This window comes from Platichthys flesus, chromosome 24 (genome assembly GCF_949316205.1).
Source record: "Platichthys flesus chromosome 24, fPlaFle2.1, whole genome shotgun sequence".
Taxonomy (NCBI): domain Eukaryota; kingdom Metazoa; phylum Chordata; class Actinopteri; order Pleuronectiformes; family Pleuronectidae; genus Platichthys; species Platichthys flesus.
Window position 1 is genome coordinate 12,167,951 of NC_084968.1, and position 20,118 is coordinate 12,188,068.

Below are 20,118 nucleotides of genomic sequence, written 5' to 3' on the forward strand. Positions count from 1 at the left end.
TGTTTATAAAGAGAAATGAAGTTGAGTTCTGTGAAGTAAGAGATGAAGCTTTTAAACATAATTTTAATCACACTTTTAATTTCTCTTGTCGTAAATATATATATACACACACCTCGATCCCGTCCTCAGCTAAAAGAAAAACTGTTACACTGTAAAAATATCTTGGATAAGAAAAAAGTTCTCATAAAATCAGAAATAAAGTGTGCAGGACAATAAAAAGAAAAACTGAAATAAATATAGACAACAACCACAGAGAGAGTTGCACTTCACACAGTTAATGTGCGTCAGTTTTCCTAAAAAGGAATAAATGTCTTTAACATTAGGATGCATCGTAAAATGCACAAGACAAAAGGCAAATTAAAGGCTGCAAACAAATTCATTCCATCCCTGGCTCTGCATATACAATGAAACAAAAAACACAATCTGTTCCAGAAATGTGCACATCTGGAGAGAAAATAACAACAACAACAAACAAACAACAAGTAGTTCTTTCTCTCCGTGTCTCACAGTTGACCATGAAAACATCTGTCGACACATCAGAGACACGTTAGATATTAATCCTGTTGGTCCCTGTGAACTGGGACATGTAGGATGCCAAGGCTGGGTTGGTGGGCAGGACTTTGATCGGCAGATCCCAGCTGAAGGTGTCTACGTCCACGTGCTCCGCCCCTGCCCAAACTGTGACCTCTGATTGGTTCTGCAAAACGGTGGGTGGCTCCATAGGCTCCCGGGCCGTGACGAATTCAAAGTGCAGGCGCCAGCGGAGAGACACTGTATGGAGAGATAAGGGTTCAGGTCTCAAGTTCATGTTCGACTTAATTCTGAGTATTTTTGAGTTAAAATGAATCTTGATGAGCAACTGACAACTGATAGAACCAATAGAAGCCTTTTTGTTGTTCGTCAGCTGACGCACTGACCAGACTAACTGGACAGAACATGTCATCATTAGAATCATAAAATAAAAACAAAGGAAATAACTGGAGACGTTACACATCAGTCGTGTTTGTGTCCACTGGGGACTGACCTATGTCTGTGCTGAACCCTGGGGTGACGTTGAGGGGGACAGGGAGGGAGAAGTGGCTGGAGGCCGTGTGGAGGCACGACTCCATATGTCGCCCGTGTCCGGTCACACTGACTGCCTGGCCAGGACGCCGCTGGTACTGCTGCTGGATCTCCTCCTCACTCTGGAGGCTCACTGAATACTGGAGACACACAGGAAGTCATAATTCACATCATGATTCAATCTAAATGTGCAAAGTGTGCAGCGCTGTACAACCACAAGGACCTTCACTCACCTGTAAGCAGGGGATGTCCCCCTCTGAGAAGTTGAACGTGCCGACGATGTCCTCCCCGAGTCTGTAAACAATCTTGAAGATGCAGAACTTTGCCACTTTTCCTCGCATGTTGGTGATGTTGAACATGTCTGAAGAAAACAGAATCAAACAGGTCAAAGTGGAAATCCACATTTAAAAGGGTGAAAAAGTGGACACTATGATCTGAAACCCGCTGAGAATCGGACTCACGTGGGCATCGCCTGGAGGTGGTGACCATGAGCATGTCCAGTGCTCTCTCCAGAGGACGAGCATCCCTGCGGCTCGCTTCCTCTTCCTCCAGGAACGGGTTGGAAGGGGAGACCTCCTCATCCTGGGGAAACGGAGGCTCGGGCATGCCTTCAGATCAGACAGGAAAACGTCAGCAATTACATGTGCACCGCAGACAGAAGTCACAGGAAGACACTCTGGAGTCTTTATTTCCCCGGACGCCAGATGGTGATAACAAAATAATCTGGTTCTTTTCACTCAACACAAACCTTTCTAAAAAAACACAACATTTGTTTAGTTGCTGCAGGAATTTTCCTCATTCTAATCTTCACCAACAGCTCCAGTAAAGCAGAAGTAAGCATTTCACCATCATCTTGTGGTTTCACATCTCAGTGACACACCTCATTATCACTGAGGGCAGACACGTCTAGAACACAAGCGTTTGAAGCCGAGTCATCTCACCCTGCAGCACCAGCACTCGGAAGGGTACTCTCAGCAGTTTGATGGGCGAGTTGACTCTCTGGCAGCCGATGGTCAGTTTGTAGACGTACTTCACCGCCTGACCCCGGAAACTAGGAGGCCCGTCTATGGGCACGACCTCACTGTACGAATCTGTGGTGGAGCAGGTCACAAACACAAGAACATGGGTTTATTGGTAAATGCTGCATTAACAATTTGGCAAATAAAAATATATGTTTAATATGCAACTCTAATTAATCTGGGAAACATGCACCAAGCAGGCATATATTTCATCACAAATACTCATGTAAGGGAAACGTACAGGTTTTGCTCTCCCCAGGGTCCAGACGTAGGTCACAGAACAGTATCTTAGGTGGTGTGTCCAGCACACACTGCCCTCGCTCTCCTGTGGAAGACAAGAATTAGCGCTGCAGAGAATCCACATGATGCTATTGAAACAAAAATAAAAAAAATCTAGAATATTAAAATCTTTGGGTATTTTAGTTTGTAGGACAACCTGTCAAACACAACAAACCCTTGATGTAAATATACTTCTATCAATATTAAATATAACAAACTGTGATGTTCACTCCTTCCCACTGACCTCTACTGGGAATGAGCACCGTGTCGCTTTCGGCCTGGACGTCCTGTTTGTTGCCCGGGGTCGGCAGAGCCACCCGGTTCTCACTGGCATGGAACTGACAGTGAATCTGAGCGCTGGCCCACGCCAACATCTCACTGGGACACAATAGAAAAACAAGAGTTACACAATATTCTGTGTGTGTGTGTGTGTTTATTCCAGTTTTCACAACATTTTAAAGATATCGCTTCCTCGTCTCTCTCCTCTTCACCTCATCCTCTCTATTCTGACGACAGGATCTTCGTCTTCTCTCTGATTCATATTTAAGTGTCTGGGATCTACACATACATGACATGGGGGGTGGAGGGGGTTGCTGTGTTACCTGCTGGCCGAGGTGGAGAGGTGCGACATGGGGTTGGTGAAGGTTATGAGACACTCCATGAGCTCCCCGGCCAGGAGCACGGGACCTCGGGCCATGGAGGCCACCACCTCGATCATCTGCAACAACAAGGCTTCGTTAGAGAGATACAACAATAAACAACTGCGACCTGAAAACAACAACAAAGTGTTTGTGTTTATTCCAGATGCTAAATGGCTGCAGGGAACTTGTTTTGCTAACAGCTCGTTCCTCAGGATCATTGAAACACTTACCTTGACCTCGAGGGACGCAGCAGCGAGTCAGTCACGTGTTCTTCTTCCACGGGGGGAACTTAAATAAACGTCTTGAGGGAAACAGCTCGATATCAAACTGTGTTTCTCATGAATTTGACCATATTTGATGGAGTTAGCCCCGAGCCCGGCTACAGTAAACAAGACGGTCTGAGTGGAGGAATTCTATATCCGGTGACGTGCGACCAAGAACCAACCAAGGGACAAACAAACCGGAACAAATATAAATATTTATATCAACAAGTATCCGTCAACTTCAATATCAAGTTTCAACCTAAAGTCCGAGGGAAATCTAAAGTTGAATTTGTCATTTGTCAAGACTAAAACAATAACAGGAAAACTCCGGTAAAGTTATTCGTCGGCCATTAAAATGCGTCACGTGGCACGAGAGAACGAAGGGTTACACGTTGCTATGGTGACGACCCGGGAGGCGTGAAATCAACACAGACACACAATCTTCGTGTGTCTCTCACAAACACGAGACACTTCAGAGAAACAGCTTAAATACACGTTTATTAACTTTATGTTCATAAAATGCAGCGACAAAGGGAAATTAAAACAAAGTCGACATGAAGAAAACCCCTCCTCGCTACGCAAAGTGGTACAGCCTCTGTGGAAAGTGGGATAATACGCCCCTGGGTCTTGTCTGTCAGGCAAACATCGAATCTTTACCGGTTCTCTCTGTCCGGCAAACATTACATCGGACTCCCGCGGCCTCCAGGAACCAGTATTCACCCCTGGGTTATGATTTAATCTAGTTTAGCAGCTTGGTTATAGAACGATGATCAATCCACAGGCAGCCCGCCTGGGAGACTAACCCGAGGGCTGCACTGAGAGGCTTGATGATGCTGAGGTCGGGTCCGAGCTGCTGAGGGAGGACGACGTCGCCCCGACACTCAACAACAAGCAGCCTCTTCTCTGAATGGTGAGTTAGCCTGATGAGTTAGCTGCTGCTGCTTGCGGGCTGTATAACCTCTGGTAGATCAAAGCTAACGCTACATGCACGTGTAACAATGTTGATCTAGAGCCGGTGTGCGGGCACTTCCGGTGGCCACAGCAATGTGTCACTGATTTAGTAAGGGCTGCTCTCGCTGTCAGTGGTTCCCAGCGGTTTGTTTGTGACGTGTTACTGGTCTGAGCACCAATAATAATCGATCTGTGTTTCCCCACCTGGTGAAACATGCCCGTTTACATTGAAGCATCAAAGGCAACTTTATTTACATATGGATGGCAGCTCCTGTTGACAACGGAAGTGCCTCTATGAGCTGCCGCTGCCATGATGTGAGCTTACTCCTGAATGTCCTGCAGGTAGAAGCGATCCCTGTTGTTTGTTTTTAATCATCTGATCCTGTTTGATCTCACTGTAGGTGTCCCTGCTAAATGACTGAGATCCTGGGTCGTGCTGCTCAGGCTGTCATCCATCCATTCGTCCACTCAGCAGCCACAGCTGAGGACACATCCACCATCCGGGCTCCGTACAAAGGGCTCTGTCTTCTCTAAGATACAGGAATCCAGAGGGTTATACTGAATCGGACCAATAAGACCCTCGGGATATGAACCTATGGAGCTGTAGAGACTGATGGATCACGTGGACAGTGATAAGATAACCAATGAATGAAGGAGCTGGTATTCACTACTCGTCTGGTTATTCAGAGCCTGCCAGAAATCCAGGTTGCCCCACAGGGAGAACTGTGCCGTTAACTTATCTACCTTAAGACCTCTACGCCACATGCAGCCACCGCCTCTGGGTGTTAGCGCCACGGTAAAGGCACGATAGATCAACTCTGACAAAAGGTGTGGACAGATCTGTGCTCGGGAGAATTTCCCCGCTCCCATTCATTACATAACGCTCCCAGCTGCTGGAAACCCTGCCACAATGACTACAGAATGGGGAGAGAAGTTCACAGCGGACCTCATGACTAGGTATGTCTCCAAAGAAACAGGGTATGGCGTGCCCAAGGAGGGCTGGCGGATCTGTCTGGCACACGAGTTCAAGGAAAAGAGGAAACCCCTACAAGCAAAAGACGTGTCGCTGTCCAACATCTGGGATCACGTCGGCCTCGGAGTCAGGTGAGAGAGAATTTTATTAATTATAAGGATGTGCCGATGAAGGTGAAGCAGTGAGAACCCCCGGAGGTCACATACCTCTGCCGGGACTCACGCCCTGTCTTACAAAGTGAAAATAGGTTCCTGGATTCACCAGTTTATCCAGATCCACTTCCAAATCTAACAGATTGGACTTTCCCCCACCCCTCCACGAACTGAAATGGTAATTTAGTTTTATGGTTTTGGCATGGTGCCAAACTAATAGACAAAGGCCGGTGAAATCAACCTCTCTGAACTCCGGGAGACTTTTCCTCACGCTGGAGGTTTCAGTTTAGACTTCCATATGTCATCGTAAACTTCAGTCTATTTACCATTTAACCCATGATTGCATTTCCATTGTCTGCAACCTGCAGAGCCATTATCCTATGGTGTCATATTTCTCGAGAGCAGGTGTTTAATGCAGCCCTGCCTTGAAGCAGCTGATGGGACCACAGCTCATCTTTTCAAATTTTCCATGCAGCCCCAATAGAACACAAAATAAAACAATCACTTTAGCACATTAATGCACTTTAATATGTAGTTGACAGAATATACACCAGATTTATCACAGTTAGACCAAAAGAAGCATTAAAACATTGTGCTTCTAGGGGATAGAGCGGGTGTTCTGCAACAAGAAGGTTGCTGGTTTGAATCCCACTCTTTCCCATCTGCATACCTAAGTGTCCTTGGCAAGATACTGAACCCCTAAATGGCCCCTCATAAATGTTGTGTGTACTAAAAAAATGTAAGTTGGACTTCATGCAATGTAATGTAAAACAGTTTTAAAAATGATCAATGGTGTGTTAATTATTAACCTAAGTCATTTACCTTGGAACAAAACTTCTTAAATAACCTTTACACTCTCTAACTGACTCAGATGGCAGCTACAGAGAGTTCTGTGTACAGATGGCGGGGGCAGGTTCTTTCACAATGTTCTCATACATTCTGTTGTGCAGTTGTAAAGATGATTGACGGCTCTCAGGTTCTGCACAATAATAGTCACAGTGCTGTTCTCTGTAAAGGTTGTTGAGTTATCTCTTGATGCAATGCACATGTGGTTGACCCTTCTTTTAAAGGTCCACTTGAGCACTGGTTGCAGGTCAGCTAGTTCAAGGTGCAGTTTGTGGTCTCCTCCGTGACCCTCTTACAGTAAATGCAGGAAGGTCGAGGTGGCCTTTTATTCACAGTCCAACAAACATGACAGGAAACAGCGCATCCGCTTGAGCAGTCGCAACGGCTGAATCGTGCCCTACAGCTAGAGAGATAAAACACAATCTAGCACAGATCTCCACGTGTGTTGATCTTTTGAGTTTGTTTTTGCAACAACCTGCTGACATCCGAGACTGAAAAATGGGACAATGTGCAGAACATGATTTGGCTCACGGCCACTTTACCTTTTTTTATCGTGGAAATCTGGAGCGCTGATTGTCGAAGGAGTGTCAGTCGTCTAACTAAGATATCAGACCTGCTCTTTAGTGATAGGGACTTGATTCTTTTCTTCTTTATGCTGATCTGTGTGTGTAGTATTTATTTTTTGTATCCACAAGACCCCTGCAGTACGGAACCACAACACAGGGTCTATCAAGCATAACAGGACAATACAAAATGTCCTCAAAGCTGCTCTGTGTTAATGTTTAAACCCAAACTTCACATTCAACTGCTCATTAATAGGTTGCAATGCCGTTGTAGAACAAACACACACTCTCATCCAAGGTGTGTCTGAGTTTGCTTTTGTTTGTCCCAAATGATTATGACAGCAGTTATGCAGGAGAAGGAGGAAGACTAGACACATCTTCATCTTTGCATCAGCGTTGGGTTATTCAGCTTAGACATTGGAGTTTAATAAGCTTATACAGCCTGTAATCACCGTGAGGTCCTCTGTTTGCATTTCAGCAGACCTGCAGAACAACACAATCCTGACAATAGATTAAACCTGCCCCGGCTTCAAATAACGTGCTTTAACCGATCCCATTCATCTCCTGTATCCACGGCCTCGTTGCTCCTGATGAACTGAGCTTTTGTGAGAGGTTACTGTTTGTACTTCTGCCAGGTGCTGCACAGAAATGTTCTCACAAGTACAAACTTTGCAGCTGGGAGATTATAGCTTGTTCAGGTATGCACACCGTTTCCTCCCTTTCACGTTCCCTGCCAATCGTGACTTCTGTTGACATAGTTGATATCTACACCAGAATTGTTGGCAATGCATTTGAGAGGAGGCTACCTCACGTGAAATAGAAGAGGGGCTATCTCATACTGAAAAAGACTAAAAGCTAAAGCGATGCAGGCTGCATGTAAGGGACATTAATGATCCCTGCAGCCAGTTCAGAGCTGAACTCATGACCCGTCTAATGCAATAAACTGATCAAAACAAAAACAGCTTTATACTTTCGGAATATTAGCAGAAAATCAAGCATGACTGTGATCAGAGGTCGGATCATAAACGGATTAGTGACTCTGAAGATGAACTCCCAAGCCTCTGGCCTAAGGCTCCAGGAGCCGCTTGAGACCTTTTGTAACGTAGCCTTATTAATATTTTACTCACAATCCTGGTGCAATAGCTGGTGCTGCACAAAGACACACACCTACACAGTCAATTTAAACCAGACAAAGTCAAATTACCACATTGACGTCATTCCTCTCATGTTACAAGTGCGTCTTTCACATAGCTGCACATTTCCCTCTTTTGTGTGTGTGTGTGTCTCTGTGTCATAGGCTACCCTTCTGACTAATGGGGGATGTTTTGTCTGATTTTACACAATTCCTAATTGGTAAAATGCTGCTTAAGCACTGACTTGGGTTCAGGGCAGAGTCTGAAGGCTTCCAGGGGTCTGCATGAAAAGACCCCTGAAGTGACCTGTGACTGTGTGTATCTCTGGTTGTGTGTGCGTGCGTGTGTGTGTGTGCTGTGAAGACCAAAAGGCTGACAAAGAGCGTGGAGAAGTAGCACAATAACAGATAGCATGTGCTTGTGATGGTAAATTATAAAGTTATGAGCAGCTAATCAGTTCCATTCAACACATGTCTGTATGCAGGGTGTGTATTGTCTTCACACCTCATTTTCATGGTGTTATGTGACTGTTTTTGAGTTGTTGTTTGTTGATTATAGTGTTACTACACATCTAACTCTCACACCTCTCCACCTCCACTGTGTTCAACCAGGTATCTCAAGTGGTGGTACAGGAAGACCCAAGTGGAAAAGAAGGCTCCGTTCATTGATATGTTTGGTGCCCAACCCTTGCGTCAAATATATGGTGAGTACGGTTCTTTTGTAAAAACATTTATTCAGTCACCGATTTATTTGTCAGTGTTGACTCTATACTCCTGATTGGCAGGTGCTCCACTCGGTGGCATTGGAGGAGGAACCATCACGAGAGGCTGGAGGGGGGAGTTCTGTAGATGGCAACTCAACCCGGGAATGTACGAATACAAAACTGTCACAGCAAATCAGGTATACAGGGTTTTAAAGCCACTCGTCTAAAAGCACATATCATAAAGATTGACTCAGTTTAAACATATTTATCAATATGAGCTGTAGCTTGTTGGATACCTATTCAAATTTCTTTCTGTTAGTTCACAGTTTGTTTGCGTCGAGGAGGACAAACGGTTTACCAGCAGGTGCTCTCTGTAGAGCGGCCGCCCACGTTACAGGGCTGGAACTGGGGCTACTGCGGGGAGTATGCCTTCTACCACGCCCTTTACCCTCGGGCCTGGAGCGTCTACCACCTGCCGGGCCAGAACGTCACCCTGACCTGCAGACAGATCTCCCCCGTCATCCCCCACGACTACCAGGTGACTGAAGCTCCCCCTGGAGTTCATTCAGTCCAAATATACCGGTTCTGAATATTCTTTTTTTTTAAGATTGTGGTTTTAGATATTTTCCAGATTCAAGCATCACATCTTGGTCATTAAAACTCAGGCTTGACTCATTATAAGCATTATAAAATGTGGTAAAGCAAAGATTTAAGACGGTATATTCATTATATTTTTATTAATAAACGCATACTTTCCTTCAGGACTCCAGTCTCCCAGTGGCCGTGTTTGTGTGGGACATAGAGAACCAGAATGACTATGATCTGGACGTCTCCATCATGTTTACTATGGTCAATGGATCCGGGCACAAGAATGACAAGAGCGGAGGACACTGGAATGAACCATTCCAGCTTGAGAAGGAGGGGGAGACAGTGTCCGGAGTCTTGTTGCATCACCGCACCCCCGTGAACCCGTACACGCTGTGCATTGCTGCCCGAGAGCAGGTGTGGTTTGATTTGCTGATTGTGACCGTTTCAAGAAGGCGTCGGTTGTAGATCATGAGTTGCTCAATCAATTCCCTGGATTAATCTAAAGACTAGAAACAATAGTTGCTGTTTTCTGGAATCAGATTTATAATGATCAGCTTTTCTTTCTGAAATCTGCTTAGTTAATGAGGTTTTAGATTTACCAAGAGTGTGAGTTCCTTTTTGTTTGTGTGCACGTCTGAACAGCCGGACAGGGAGGTCAGTCACCAGACAGCGTTCACTCCGAAGGGAACCTGCAGCGCTCTGTGGAGTGACCTCATCACTGATGGACGACTGGACTCTCCCACAGGTTGGTGCTTAAAAACAGCTTGTGGAGGGATGAGACTGATGAGACATGGAACATATGTCTAAATGTCTAAAGCTGTTGTTGACTCAGAATGAGGAAGTTACATAAAGCAGCACGTGAGGTTTACACATTGTCACCAGACTTCTGGGGCCACAAAGTCTGATTTAGACGAGAGGAAGAGAGAATTTGACTGAATCAAACAGAAACCCTGACATCTAGTTGAGTAACACTCACACCTACATTGCACTGAAACTGTCCAGAGGTTTCAGGTGGGATTGAAACCGTCCATCATTCAAAACAAAACTAGACTTAGTTGCTTGTTATTCTTCATTCTCCCCTCGTTTCCTGTCCTTTCTCAGCTGTCGTCTCTGTTCAGACACATAACGGCTGAAAAACACAAACAAAATAAAACGGGTCATATTCTCCATATAACCTCTGCAGGTTCCAGCCCACCGACCGCTAAGGGAGAGACGGTGGCAGCAGCATTGGCTGTGGGCTGCTCAGTGCCGGCTCAGGGCCACAACACCCTGGAGCTCTGTCTGGCCTGGGACATGCCCAATATCACCTTCGGCTCTAGAGAGAGGGAACACATGAGGTACACAGCTTAGGTTTTCTTGTTTCCTGGGGTTTATATGGAAACTACAATCCTAGAAAATAACACAGAACAGATCTAGTAATGGAAAACAGATGTTGATGAACTCTCCTGCTGACATCACCAGCTTGTGGCTTCTCTGTTTCCAGGAGGTACACTCGTTTCTTCGGGACCAAAGGGGATGCGTCCCCGTCTCTCAGCCACTACGCGTTGACACATTACAAACAGTGGGAGAGGAGTATCGAGGCGTGGCAGACACCCATTCTGCAGGACAGGTAGCACACAGCTCCTAAATGTTTGTAGGTTAAATGAAAACATGATCTACAGACAGTAATCTGGGATGAAAACTCCTTCAAGCTTATAGTTGCTTTTTAACTGGCACCATTTTGACCTTGTATTTCTCCTGGTGTTACAGTTCTCTACCCTCCTGGTATAAATCCGCCCTGTTTAACGAGTTGTACTTTGTGGCGGACGGGGGGTCGGTGTGGACGGAACTGGCCGAGGACGCTGACGTCAGCGGCGGCATCCGCAGCGAGGACGGGGGGCTTCCAGCTCAGCCGGCTGTGGTCAAAGAGTACGGCCGCTTTGCCTACCTGGAAGGTAAACGCCAAGAGAACACAGGTGGTAGCAAGACTAGACACTGCTGTGTAGAGCTGAAACAACTGGTGAAGTCAAAATCTATCAGCAGATATTTTGAAACTCAGACATTTTCAAGCATAAATATAATATATAAAATAGAGGTTTTATTTTGTATATATATATGTAAACTATTGGAAGATATCAACCTGTTTTTTATAACCTATAATAAACATGTATTCCAGGTCAGGAGTACAGAATGTACAACACATACGATGTGCACTTCTACGCCTCTTTTGCACTGATCATGCTGTGGCCCAAACTTGCCTTGAGTTTGCAATACGATATTGGTGAGTGCAGAGCTGTTATTGTGATGATTTACATCAAGCATGTGTGTATTTGATCCAGCAGCAGACATCACAGCATTAATCTCTTCTCAGCCGGCAGTGTGGTTCAGCCGGATCCAACGGTGAGGCTCCACCTGATGAACGGGCTGTGTTCTCCTGTCAAGGTCAAAAATGTGGTGCCTCATGACATCGGTGACCCAGGTAGGAGAAAGACCTGGGTGTGGAATAACCTGCAAAACATGTAGAACCCATGACTGCAACCCATGTTTAAAGACTGACTCAGTTTGCCAGAGCCTCAAAACTGGCTTAAAAATGGTATTCTTTCATATTTCTTACTATTCTGTGACTGTCCCCAGACGATGAGCCTTGGCAGCGGGTGAACGCCTACCTCATTCACGACACTTCCGACTGGAAGGACCTGAACCTGAAGTTTGTCCTGCAGGTCTACAGGGACTTTCATCTCACCCAGGACAGACAGTACCTCCAGGACATGTGGCCCATCTGCAAGGTATCAGGCCCGGTGCTACTACAGTGCTCTATTCAGTTCTCAAACAGATTCACACATACATTGTCCCCATCTTCTGAAAAACAATCGGCCCCAGTGCCCTCTACAATGTTAACCTTATTAAAATAATGACATCTAAGAAGCTAATGCTTTTTATTGCTCAGAATATGTCCAACCCAGCTGTGTTATTCTTGTCCATCCACCAGGCAGTGATGGAGTCGGAGATGAAGTTTGACCTGGATGGAGATGGACTAATAGAAAACTCCGGCTACGCCGACCAGACCTATGATGGCTGGCCCGTGACTGGGCCAAGGTGAGAGTTAAGGGAATTATCTCAGGGATCTTATTGCTTCACCTAACCAAGGAAATTAAAAGTACCTTCTTTAACCTATAATAGAAGCTTAATTTCTCCAGTGTCATTTTGCCTATTTGTATTTTACAGTGCGTACTGTGGTGGGCTATGGTTGGCGTCCCTGTGTGTGATGTGTAAGATGGCCACACTGGTGGACAGCGAGGACACGCACCAACATTACAGAGACATCTTGGACAGAGGCAGTGCTGCTTTTGACAAACTGCTGTGGAACGGTGAGTTAAAAAACAGACGCCACCGCTCACCTGGATCTTTGGGACAATTCCCTGTTGTTGTGATTGTGTCTGACCCGGACAGTCCCCTGCTACATTCTTCATATGTGAAAGGCAAAATCTGGAAAGTGTTCTGACATCATTTTAGCTACTTGAAACTTTATTTATTCATTTTTCTATAATTTTTAGGAAAGTACTACAACTATGACAGCAGTGGGAGAAACCTTTCCAACAGTGTCATGTCTGACCAGTGTGCTGGCCACTGGTTTCTTAAAGCATCTGGGCTGGGGGAGGGAGACTTCCAGGTGAGTTGACACATGCCCACCACCTCCCATCTTTCAGCCATAAGCACTGAACCCTGGATTTCACAGAGGTCCATGGTGTTTTGTGAGTTAACAAACAAAACCAGGCTAAACTAATTCTCTAATAGAAAGGTTGATACCGGGCAGTGCTTATTGTTTGTTTAATGAAATGTGTGCTAAGCCAAAGCTAATGTTTCTTGATTGACTACTCCTATATCATATATGGGTTGTATCAACAGTATGTTACTGGTTGGGATCTAAAAATAACTTTTTGACTTACCTGGTCTTATACAGTCCTTTCGTCTCTCTCCTTTTAGGCTTTTCCAAAAGAAAAAATCCAGCGTGCACTAAAATCTGTCTTTGACTTGAATGTGATGAGCTTTGCTGGAGGCCAGATGGGGGCAGTGAACGGCATGCGTCCTGAAGGAGTCCCCGACCGCTCCAGCGTCCAGTCGGATGAGGTCTGGACTGGAGTCGTGTACGGACTGGCAGCCACTATGATCCACGAGGTTAGAGTGTGTCTATGTTAAAATCTGATTTGGATACCTAATATAAACCATGCCTCACACCTCTGTGTCTGTCCCCCCCCCCTCAGGGCATGCGGGATGAAGGGATGCGCACGGCAGAGGGCTGCTACCGCACCGTGTGGGAGAGACTGGGGATGGCCTTCCAGACTCCTGAGGCCTACTGCGAGAAGGGCATCTACCGCTCACTGGCGTACATGAGGCCTCTGAGCATTTGGGCTATGCAGCTGGCCCTAGACACATCACAGAAGATTCCCATCACATCGGCTCAAACTGGAAACACGGACGGGAGCAGGGACACAACTTGAGGAAAAAGCTTCAGCCATTAGAGTGTTGTGATTCTTGAGGGACGTCCGGTTCCTTCGAAAATGACCTTTAAACACTCCCGCAGCAGTCTGCACTCCCTCACTGTCGTGCTCTGCTACACTGGTTACACACCTGGAATTCTTACCTCTAATGCTTCAGATGTTTTGTCGTTTACGGCTTGAGGTCAATAAACATTATTTTTGCGGTGTATGGTTTATGTGCAACAAAGTCGACAACCACTGTAGATGATCATGAATTAGGTTCAACATTTTCCAAGAGCCTGAGGGGTGCAACGTTGATTTATTTTTTAGGAACTGTCAATCATAGCCAGTATGTGTTGTTAATTATAAATAACATAACTATTACCAGCAACATACACTACTACATTTAACAATATACAATCATAATAATGATAAAGACCTGAAACAGGTTAATATGCTAAATGTTTGAGGACTGTTGTGATTCCAGCCACATGTAGGTATTAATTTATTTGAATGAAATCCGACTGCCTTTATAACTGGATTAGATGTGTAGACAATTGAAAAAAGTCATTGTGAAGGTTTTTAATTTCCTCCAGTTAAATTTGAATGCTGTAATAAATGATGTAATATTCGACGAGTAGTGTTGGAAATTAAGTCTGAAAAAATAAATATATTTTTCCTTTTTAAAATAACATTGGGTGACCCTTTGCATGTTGAGCTAGATCTACAATATATGAATGTATCTGCAACATTAATGTTTTATAAGAACCAAGTCCCATGACAATCATGCTGAATAAATGACTGAGAAATACAATTAACACTTTCTTTGTATTTGTTAATAAATGAAAACAAGTGTGATCGAATGAATGAAGACTGACCAGATGTCCCGGAACCAACACAAGCACAGTCTCTGGTGGTTCGATACCCACACAGGGATGGTTTGTATTCAAAGAACTGATTATGATCATAAGTAGTTTCCACTGCAATAAAGTGAAGCCTAACCCCCTCCTAGGTCGCCCTCTGATGGCTGAGAGAGAACCCGCACTGTCAGCTCTGCGGTCAAAAGGAGATTCTGGCTCACGTTCAGTTCAGGGGCCAAACATCCCTGGTCCAAGGACTGTAGACGTAGCGCCATGATAAGGTGCTGCTGTCACTGGCAAACATACTTGAACAGGAGACGTGTCGAGGCCAATTTCGTCCGGTTTGCATTCATTCAGAAGTAAGACATGGGCTTATAAGAGACCAATCAGCACAGACCTTAACACTATCACTTACAACAAAGGTTAATCCTTTGATGTAGGTGATGGTGTTAACCTTTGAAGCAAAATCAAAGAACACAGTCTACTCTCAACTCTGACCTACTTTACAACAGGATGACCATATAAGTAATCTAATTTCGTTTGTGGGTCTCCACCTAGTCTCTGTGGCGCAATTGGTTAGCGCGTTCGGCTGTTAACCGAAAGGTTGGTGGTTCAAGCCCACCCAGGGACGACATGTTTTTTTTGTCTTTTTTCCCTTTTGGAATCTTCTTTTAAATACAGTTTAAGAAAGCACATGATCATAACATCACCAATGACGGAGCGTTTAATCATCACAATATAATCATTTGTGTTACTTTGACAAAGCTGAATGTGTGAGGATCGTATGAAACACTTAACAGCTATTTCTTTATAATATCTCTACATCATTAGAATGAAGAGAAGAGAGATTTTAGGGGGAATGTAAAGATTGGAGAGGTTAAAAAAAAACAGCTAAATAAAGAAAATCCCGTAAAACACTTACAGGAGGAAGAGAAATGTCTGAAACAGTCATTGTTCAAACAACAGGAACTGTGGGGATGGGGGGGGCGCTGCCCACTCTGTCTACTTCCCTGTAAAACAAATTAACATCTTAATGTGTTTTTAATATGATACAGAAAAAAAAATTTAAAAACTTCGTCCCTGGGTGGGCTTGAACCACCAACCTTTCGGTTAACAGCCGAACGCGCTAACCAATTGCGCCACAGAGACTGGCTGCCACCCTACAGCGCTGAGGTCTTATATAAGTATAAATATATAAATATATTAGCAAATAATCAGAACCTTATCTGCACCCCGAGAGTACTGCCCCACCCCTCCTACAGCCGCTTTTCCTCAGCACCCCTACCACCTTCACCACTAGCCCATCCACCCTTCCCCCTCCACCGAGGACACCCCCCCAGTGAGACAGACAACGGGTCCTGACAGGATCAGCTCCAGCTCCTCACAGTCCTGTGCTGACCAGCTGTGCAGGATAGTGGAGCACGTCTATGTTATGAGCCTGATGCTCGGGTGAGTACCACAGCTCGGATATACAGAGAACTGACTCCAGTCCACAGGACTTTGTGGACTGGTGCCAGTGTAACTTCCTCTAGATCAACGGAGGGACAGGTTAAGAAAGGGAGTTGGATTTCTGCAGGTGCACTCAGATATCCCTTTTTAACTGAGCAAAGGTCATTCTGTATGTGCAATACCTTCCACTGCAATTATACTCACACTGTTCTCAAGCATGTGTACACTGTGTACATAGTTTCTATGGCATTTGTATCGTTTATACTTACATACTAAAACGAGAAATACCACCAGTATGCTCAACCCGTCTCTGTGGCGCAATTGGTTAGCGCGTTCGGCTGTTAACCGAAAGGTTGGTGGTTCAAGCCCACCCAGGGACGATAGCCTTTTCCATTAAACTTAAATAAATAGTACTCGTATTTACAACACGTTAGATTGTACCCGTCAATACAGAGAGACAGATCTGTGTGTGTACCCGAAGTAGAATGCGAGGCAGTACTCTTTCTCGCACAAGAACCTGTCTTTCAGTCTGTACTTTACCAGTCATCATGAATCGGTTGCATGTCAAAGCGTCATTTGAAAACACTATGTACACTGGGAATGTCCGTGCTAGTGAAAATAAGAAGCTTTGCTACTTTGCAGTTGGTTGCTGACTTGCAGTAAATTATACGAACCAGAATCAATAAAGGTTAAAATTAAGACCGGACCAAATAGAAGGACCCGTTACTGTCAAGAAAGTGTTTACAACCTTGTGCCTTCACCACTGTGAGTCATTGTTTTTCAAATGTCTTAGTTTTACCTGTCCATACTCAATCGAGCCCAAGAGTTTTCAAAATAAAACGGGGCCAGCAGCCAAATGGTGTGAGCGGCAGACACGTAGCAACAGTAACGGAAATTACAATAGTAACCGAATGTTGTTAATATTAACTGTCATTCAGTAATAAAAAAAACATTTAAATTACTTTCCTACAAATGAAGAGTATTCTCACAGCAGGAAGCCCGTCAGGTCCTAACCGACACAAAAGAAAAAGATTGTGCGCCCAACGTGGGGCTCGAACCCACGACCCTGAGATTAAGAGTCTCATGCTCTACCGACTCCGCTAAAGCTGGGGAACAATAGTCTGTTTAGGTGGGGGAAGAAAAGAAAAGGAGGGGAAGAGGGGGAAGAGGGGGGGGGAGAAGAGGGGAAGAAAAGAGAGAGGAAAAAGAGAGGAAATGGAAAGAACAGGGAATTGAAACTGAACCTGTTGCCTGTCAGATGTTGTAGGATGCGTAGGTTATCGTATTAATTAGAGTAATATGACCAAAAATAGACTTTGTTTGAGTATGGCATAAGCAGCTGTGGATCCAAGGGTACCTGGTTCGATTCCCGGCAGCAGCATGTGTCTATTTACCCAAACTGTTACCTATTGGTATGAATCTCTTAAATGTCACTTAGTTACTTTATATTGGTGAAATGTTCAAACAGCGGGTTTGTACTGCTTGTAATGCTGGTAATATTTATAATGCTTGCATAGTGCATTGGGAAAAATAAACAAGATAGTTTTGTAGAAAAAGTATATACATTTATTAAAAAAATACAGGATATCTTTATAAAGAGAACCACAAACAACAGTAACAACGATTGAATGAATGAAATAAATGGACCAAGATACAGACAAGAGTGAAAAATTACGTCTTTGTTGGAGGTAATAAAAACACAATGAAAATACAAAGAATGAAAGAGATCCTCATGTATTGGCTAATAAACATACAAAAAAAGAGAAAACCAATAAGCAATAGAGGATAAAAAATACTTGACTGTCGCAATAACACTGTCTTTTAAAACTATATACATACATTATTTACACTATTTACAGAATGGCATCATTTCTTTGCCCCCCTCTTCCTCCGCATGTCCTCCAGCCACTGGTCATGTGGCATGCCAGTTGTAACAGGACAGTATACAGAGCCATAATATTGGCGATGGCCATTTTCCTGAACCCGGGGCTGATGACACTGACCGCATTTTATTGTTTCTGTTGTCCGAATGTACTTTCTTCGGGCAGGAGATGGGGGCGGGAGGGGGCCAGCGGGAGCAAGCAACCTCAGTGCAGGGACTTGTGGGGGCAAAAAAACGAATGTACCACAGGGTGGGATGGGTGGGGGTACAACAGGCATAGGGGCAGAGCTATGCGGATGTGTCTGCTGTGTGACAAGAGAAGGCAATCCTGGGCAGACAGCCTTTGGCGGATGAGGGTGTTCGGCTGGAAGAGCAGACGTTCTCTTGTCCGCTGCCTTTCTTGCAGAAGTGTGTGGCAAGTGGAATCGATGCTGGGGGCCAAGCTGTGGGGGTGCAGCAGTGGGGCGTGACTGCACTGGTGGGAGAGGCACAGGAGCAACATGAATAGCTGGAGGCAAGTAGACTGGTGGGGCTGGACGAACAGATTTTCTCTTGTCCACTGCCTTTCCTACTGTACTCTCTGGCAAGTGGTATTGATGGTAGGGGCCAGGATGTGGGGGTGCAGCAGTGGGGCGTGACTGCATAGGTGGCAGAGGCACCGGAGCAATGGGGATAGCGGGAGGCAAATTAACCCCTTGCAGCAGAATACTACAATCCTGCCTCTTCAGGCGCTTGTTGTGCCACTGAATGAGGGTTGTTTGATTGACCTCAAACAATTGCAGTGTAGTAGCCTGCATCACCACACCATTACCTAGGACCAGCTCCCTGATTTTTATATAATCGTTCATGATGAGAGTCCATCTTGTCAGAACCTGAGAGCCCTGTTTTTTAGGGCTCTTATAGAGGCGGCACAGTTTGATAAAGATGGACTCTACCAGGCGACAACAGTCTGGCCACTGTGCAGGGGATCCTGTTGACCCTAAGACACAGCGTGTCGTGCTCTCCACACCTGGTGTGAATTCAGCCCTCTGTTTGGAGCACCTGAAGCGTCCTGTTATCAGGCGAGTCTTGTGCCGTGCAGCATACTCCACCCGCTGGCGATCATATGGCAGGAGGTTCTGCCACAGGGCTATAATTGTACTGGCCTGCAGGTTGGTGAGGGTTAGGCCAGTTTCAAGTCTTAGCCCCACCAAGTAGTCAGCCAGGCAATCCACGAGGTCCATTCCAGGAATACAACGCTCATCCACTGCCTGGTAAAATAAGAGTACATCAAAATGAGCACAAAAAAAATACATAGTAGCAAATACAGGAAAGGAACATTACTGTCTCAGTGTAATTCTTTAGCAAAAGACTCACCAGATGTTGCGCAGGTGCTGCTGGGGTGGTGTGCTGTGATGCAGAGGAAACTGTGGCTGTAGGGACAGAGGGCGAGAGGGTGGTGGGAAGAGGAAGCATGGAGGCTGAGCTGGCGGTGACGGCTGATGGGCCAGGCAACTCCCTGGGCAGAAAATCCAAAGCCTGGGAAAAAAAGGGAAATTGAATAGAAATACAAATCCATAGCATACCACAAGTATAAATGGTTCTGTGGTTAATCGTACCAAAGAAACACTCACCCGTCGCGCTACAGAAGTATTTCTTGCAGCAGGAGAAGTAGTCGCAGAAAGGCTGGTGGAACTTAAAAGAAGAGAACCAGCAGGAGGGGCGGATGGGACAGGGGGCATGTCTGTGTCCTCATACTCAATCTAGAAATAAAATGTAATTTAAGTAGAGTGTGTTATGCTTTTATAAATTTGTTCATTCTCCAGATTTGTATTTATTGCATGTAATTTTTGTTGGTTTCTTGATAGCACTGCTACATATATTACTGTAAGTGTAATCACAACACAGCCACAATTATCTACAGACATTGTACGGTGAAAGAAATGTGATGAGAATATTACCACATGATGCTCAGATGCTGCTGCAGTGGAGCTACATCCAGGCCTTGGAGGAGAAGCAGTAGAGTGGAGAGAAGAGGGAGTTGAAGAGCTGGTAGGTGACGGATCTGAGGACAGGTCCAGCCGCTCAACGGTTGGGTCATACACAGCATCCTCAAAGCCCTCATCTCCCTGTTCCTCAGTGCAGACATCCTCCAGCATCTGCTCGGCCTCCTCTGAGTCAGGCTGTATATCCTGCAGGGGCCTTCCAGTCTGACGGAAGAGGTAATCAATACCTATTAGCTCCCCTGGGACAGACAAAAGAATAGGAAGAGGAAAATTAGCTTTCAGAAATTTAACTGAAGAGGTTATTATATTTCA

At 45.1% G+C, this 20,118-nt stretch overlaps 3 protein-coding genes and 3 non-coding genes across 6 annotated transcripts; 3 read left to right on the forward strand and 3 right to left on the reverse strand.

The window, feature by feature from the left end:
* Positions 1-43: 43 nt before the first annotated feature.
* rgp1 (GP1 homolog, RAB6A GEF complex partner 1) lies at positions 44-3,561 on the reverse strand. The gene is made up of 9 exons (XM_062383859.1): positions 3,232-3,561; positions 2,963-3,078; positions 2,605-2,738; positions 2,323-2,406; positions 2,004-2,153; positions 1,524-1,670; positions 1,296-1,423; positions 1,025-1,202; positions 44-771 (listed from the first exon to the last, which is right to left on the reverse strand). The coding sequence occupies exons 2-9, from the start codon at positions 3,076-3,078 to the stop codon at positions 548-550; spliced, it is 1,161 nt and encodes a 386-aa protein (XP_062239843.1). The 5' UTR covers positions 3,232-3,561; the 3' UTR covers positions 44-547.
* A 388-nt stretch (positions 3,562-3,949) lies between these two features.
* Positions 3,950-14,444, forward strand: gba2 (glucosidase, beta (bile acid) 2). The gene is made up of 18 exons (XM_062383857.1): positions 3,950-4,174; positions 4,617-5,319; positions 8,494-8,585; positions 8,667-8,782; positions 8,905-9,123; positions 9,348-9,587; positions 9,816-9,918; positions 10,357-10,510; positions 10,657-10,782; positions 10,923-11,107; positions 11,329-11,433; positions 11,524-11,631; positions 11,787-11,938; positions 12,142-12,248; positions 12,378-12,520; positions 12,707-12,822; positions 13,137-13,328; positions 13,415-14,444. The coding sequence occupies exons 2-18, from the start codon at positions 5,126-5,128 to the stop codon at positions 13,649-13,651; spliced, it is 2,589 nt and encodes an 862-aa protein (XP_062239841.1). The 5' UTR covers positions 3,950-4,174; positions 4,617-5,125; the 3' UTR covers positions 13,652-14,444.
* Positions 14,445-15,047: 603 nt separating this feature from the next.
* On the forward strand, positions 15,048-15,121 carry trnan-guu (transfer RNA asparagine (anticodon GUU)). Its single transcript has one exon. It is a non-coding gene; the product is annotated as a tRNA-Asn (tRNA).
* Positions 15,122-15,565: 444 nt separating this feature from the next.
* On the reverse strand, positions 15,566-15,639 carry trnan-guu (transfer RNA asparagine (anticodon GUU)). The gene has a single exon. It is a non-coding gene; the product is annotated as a tRNA-Asn (tRNA).
* A 606-nt stretch (positions 15,640-16,245) lies between these two features.
* On the forward strand, positions 16,246-16,319 carry trnan-guu (transfer RNA asparagine (anticodon GUU)). The gene has a single exon. It is a non-coding gene; the product is annotated as a tRNA-Asn (tRNA).
* An 815-nt stretch (positions 16,320-17,134) lies between these two features.
* Positions 17,135-20,064, reverse strand: LOC133949835 (uncharacterized). The gene is made up of 4 exons (XM_062383858.1): positions 19,762-20,064; positions 19,435-19,563; positions 19,178-19,339; positions 17,135-19,071 (listed from the first exon to the last, which is right to left on the reverse strand). Exons 1-4 carry the CDS (start codon positions 19,957-19,959, stop codon positions 17,806-17,808), a joined length of 1,755 nt encoding a protein of 584 aa, XP_062239842.1. The 5' UTR covers positions 19,960-20,064; the 3' UTR covers positions 17,135-17,805.
* Between the last annotated feature and the right edge of the window lie 54 nt (positions 20,065-20,118).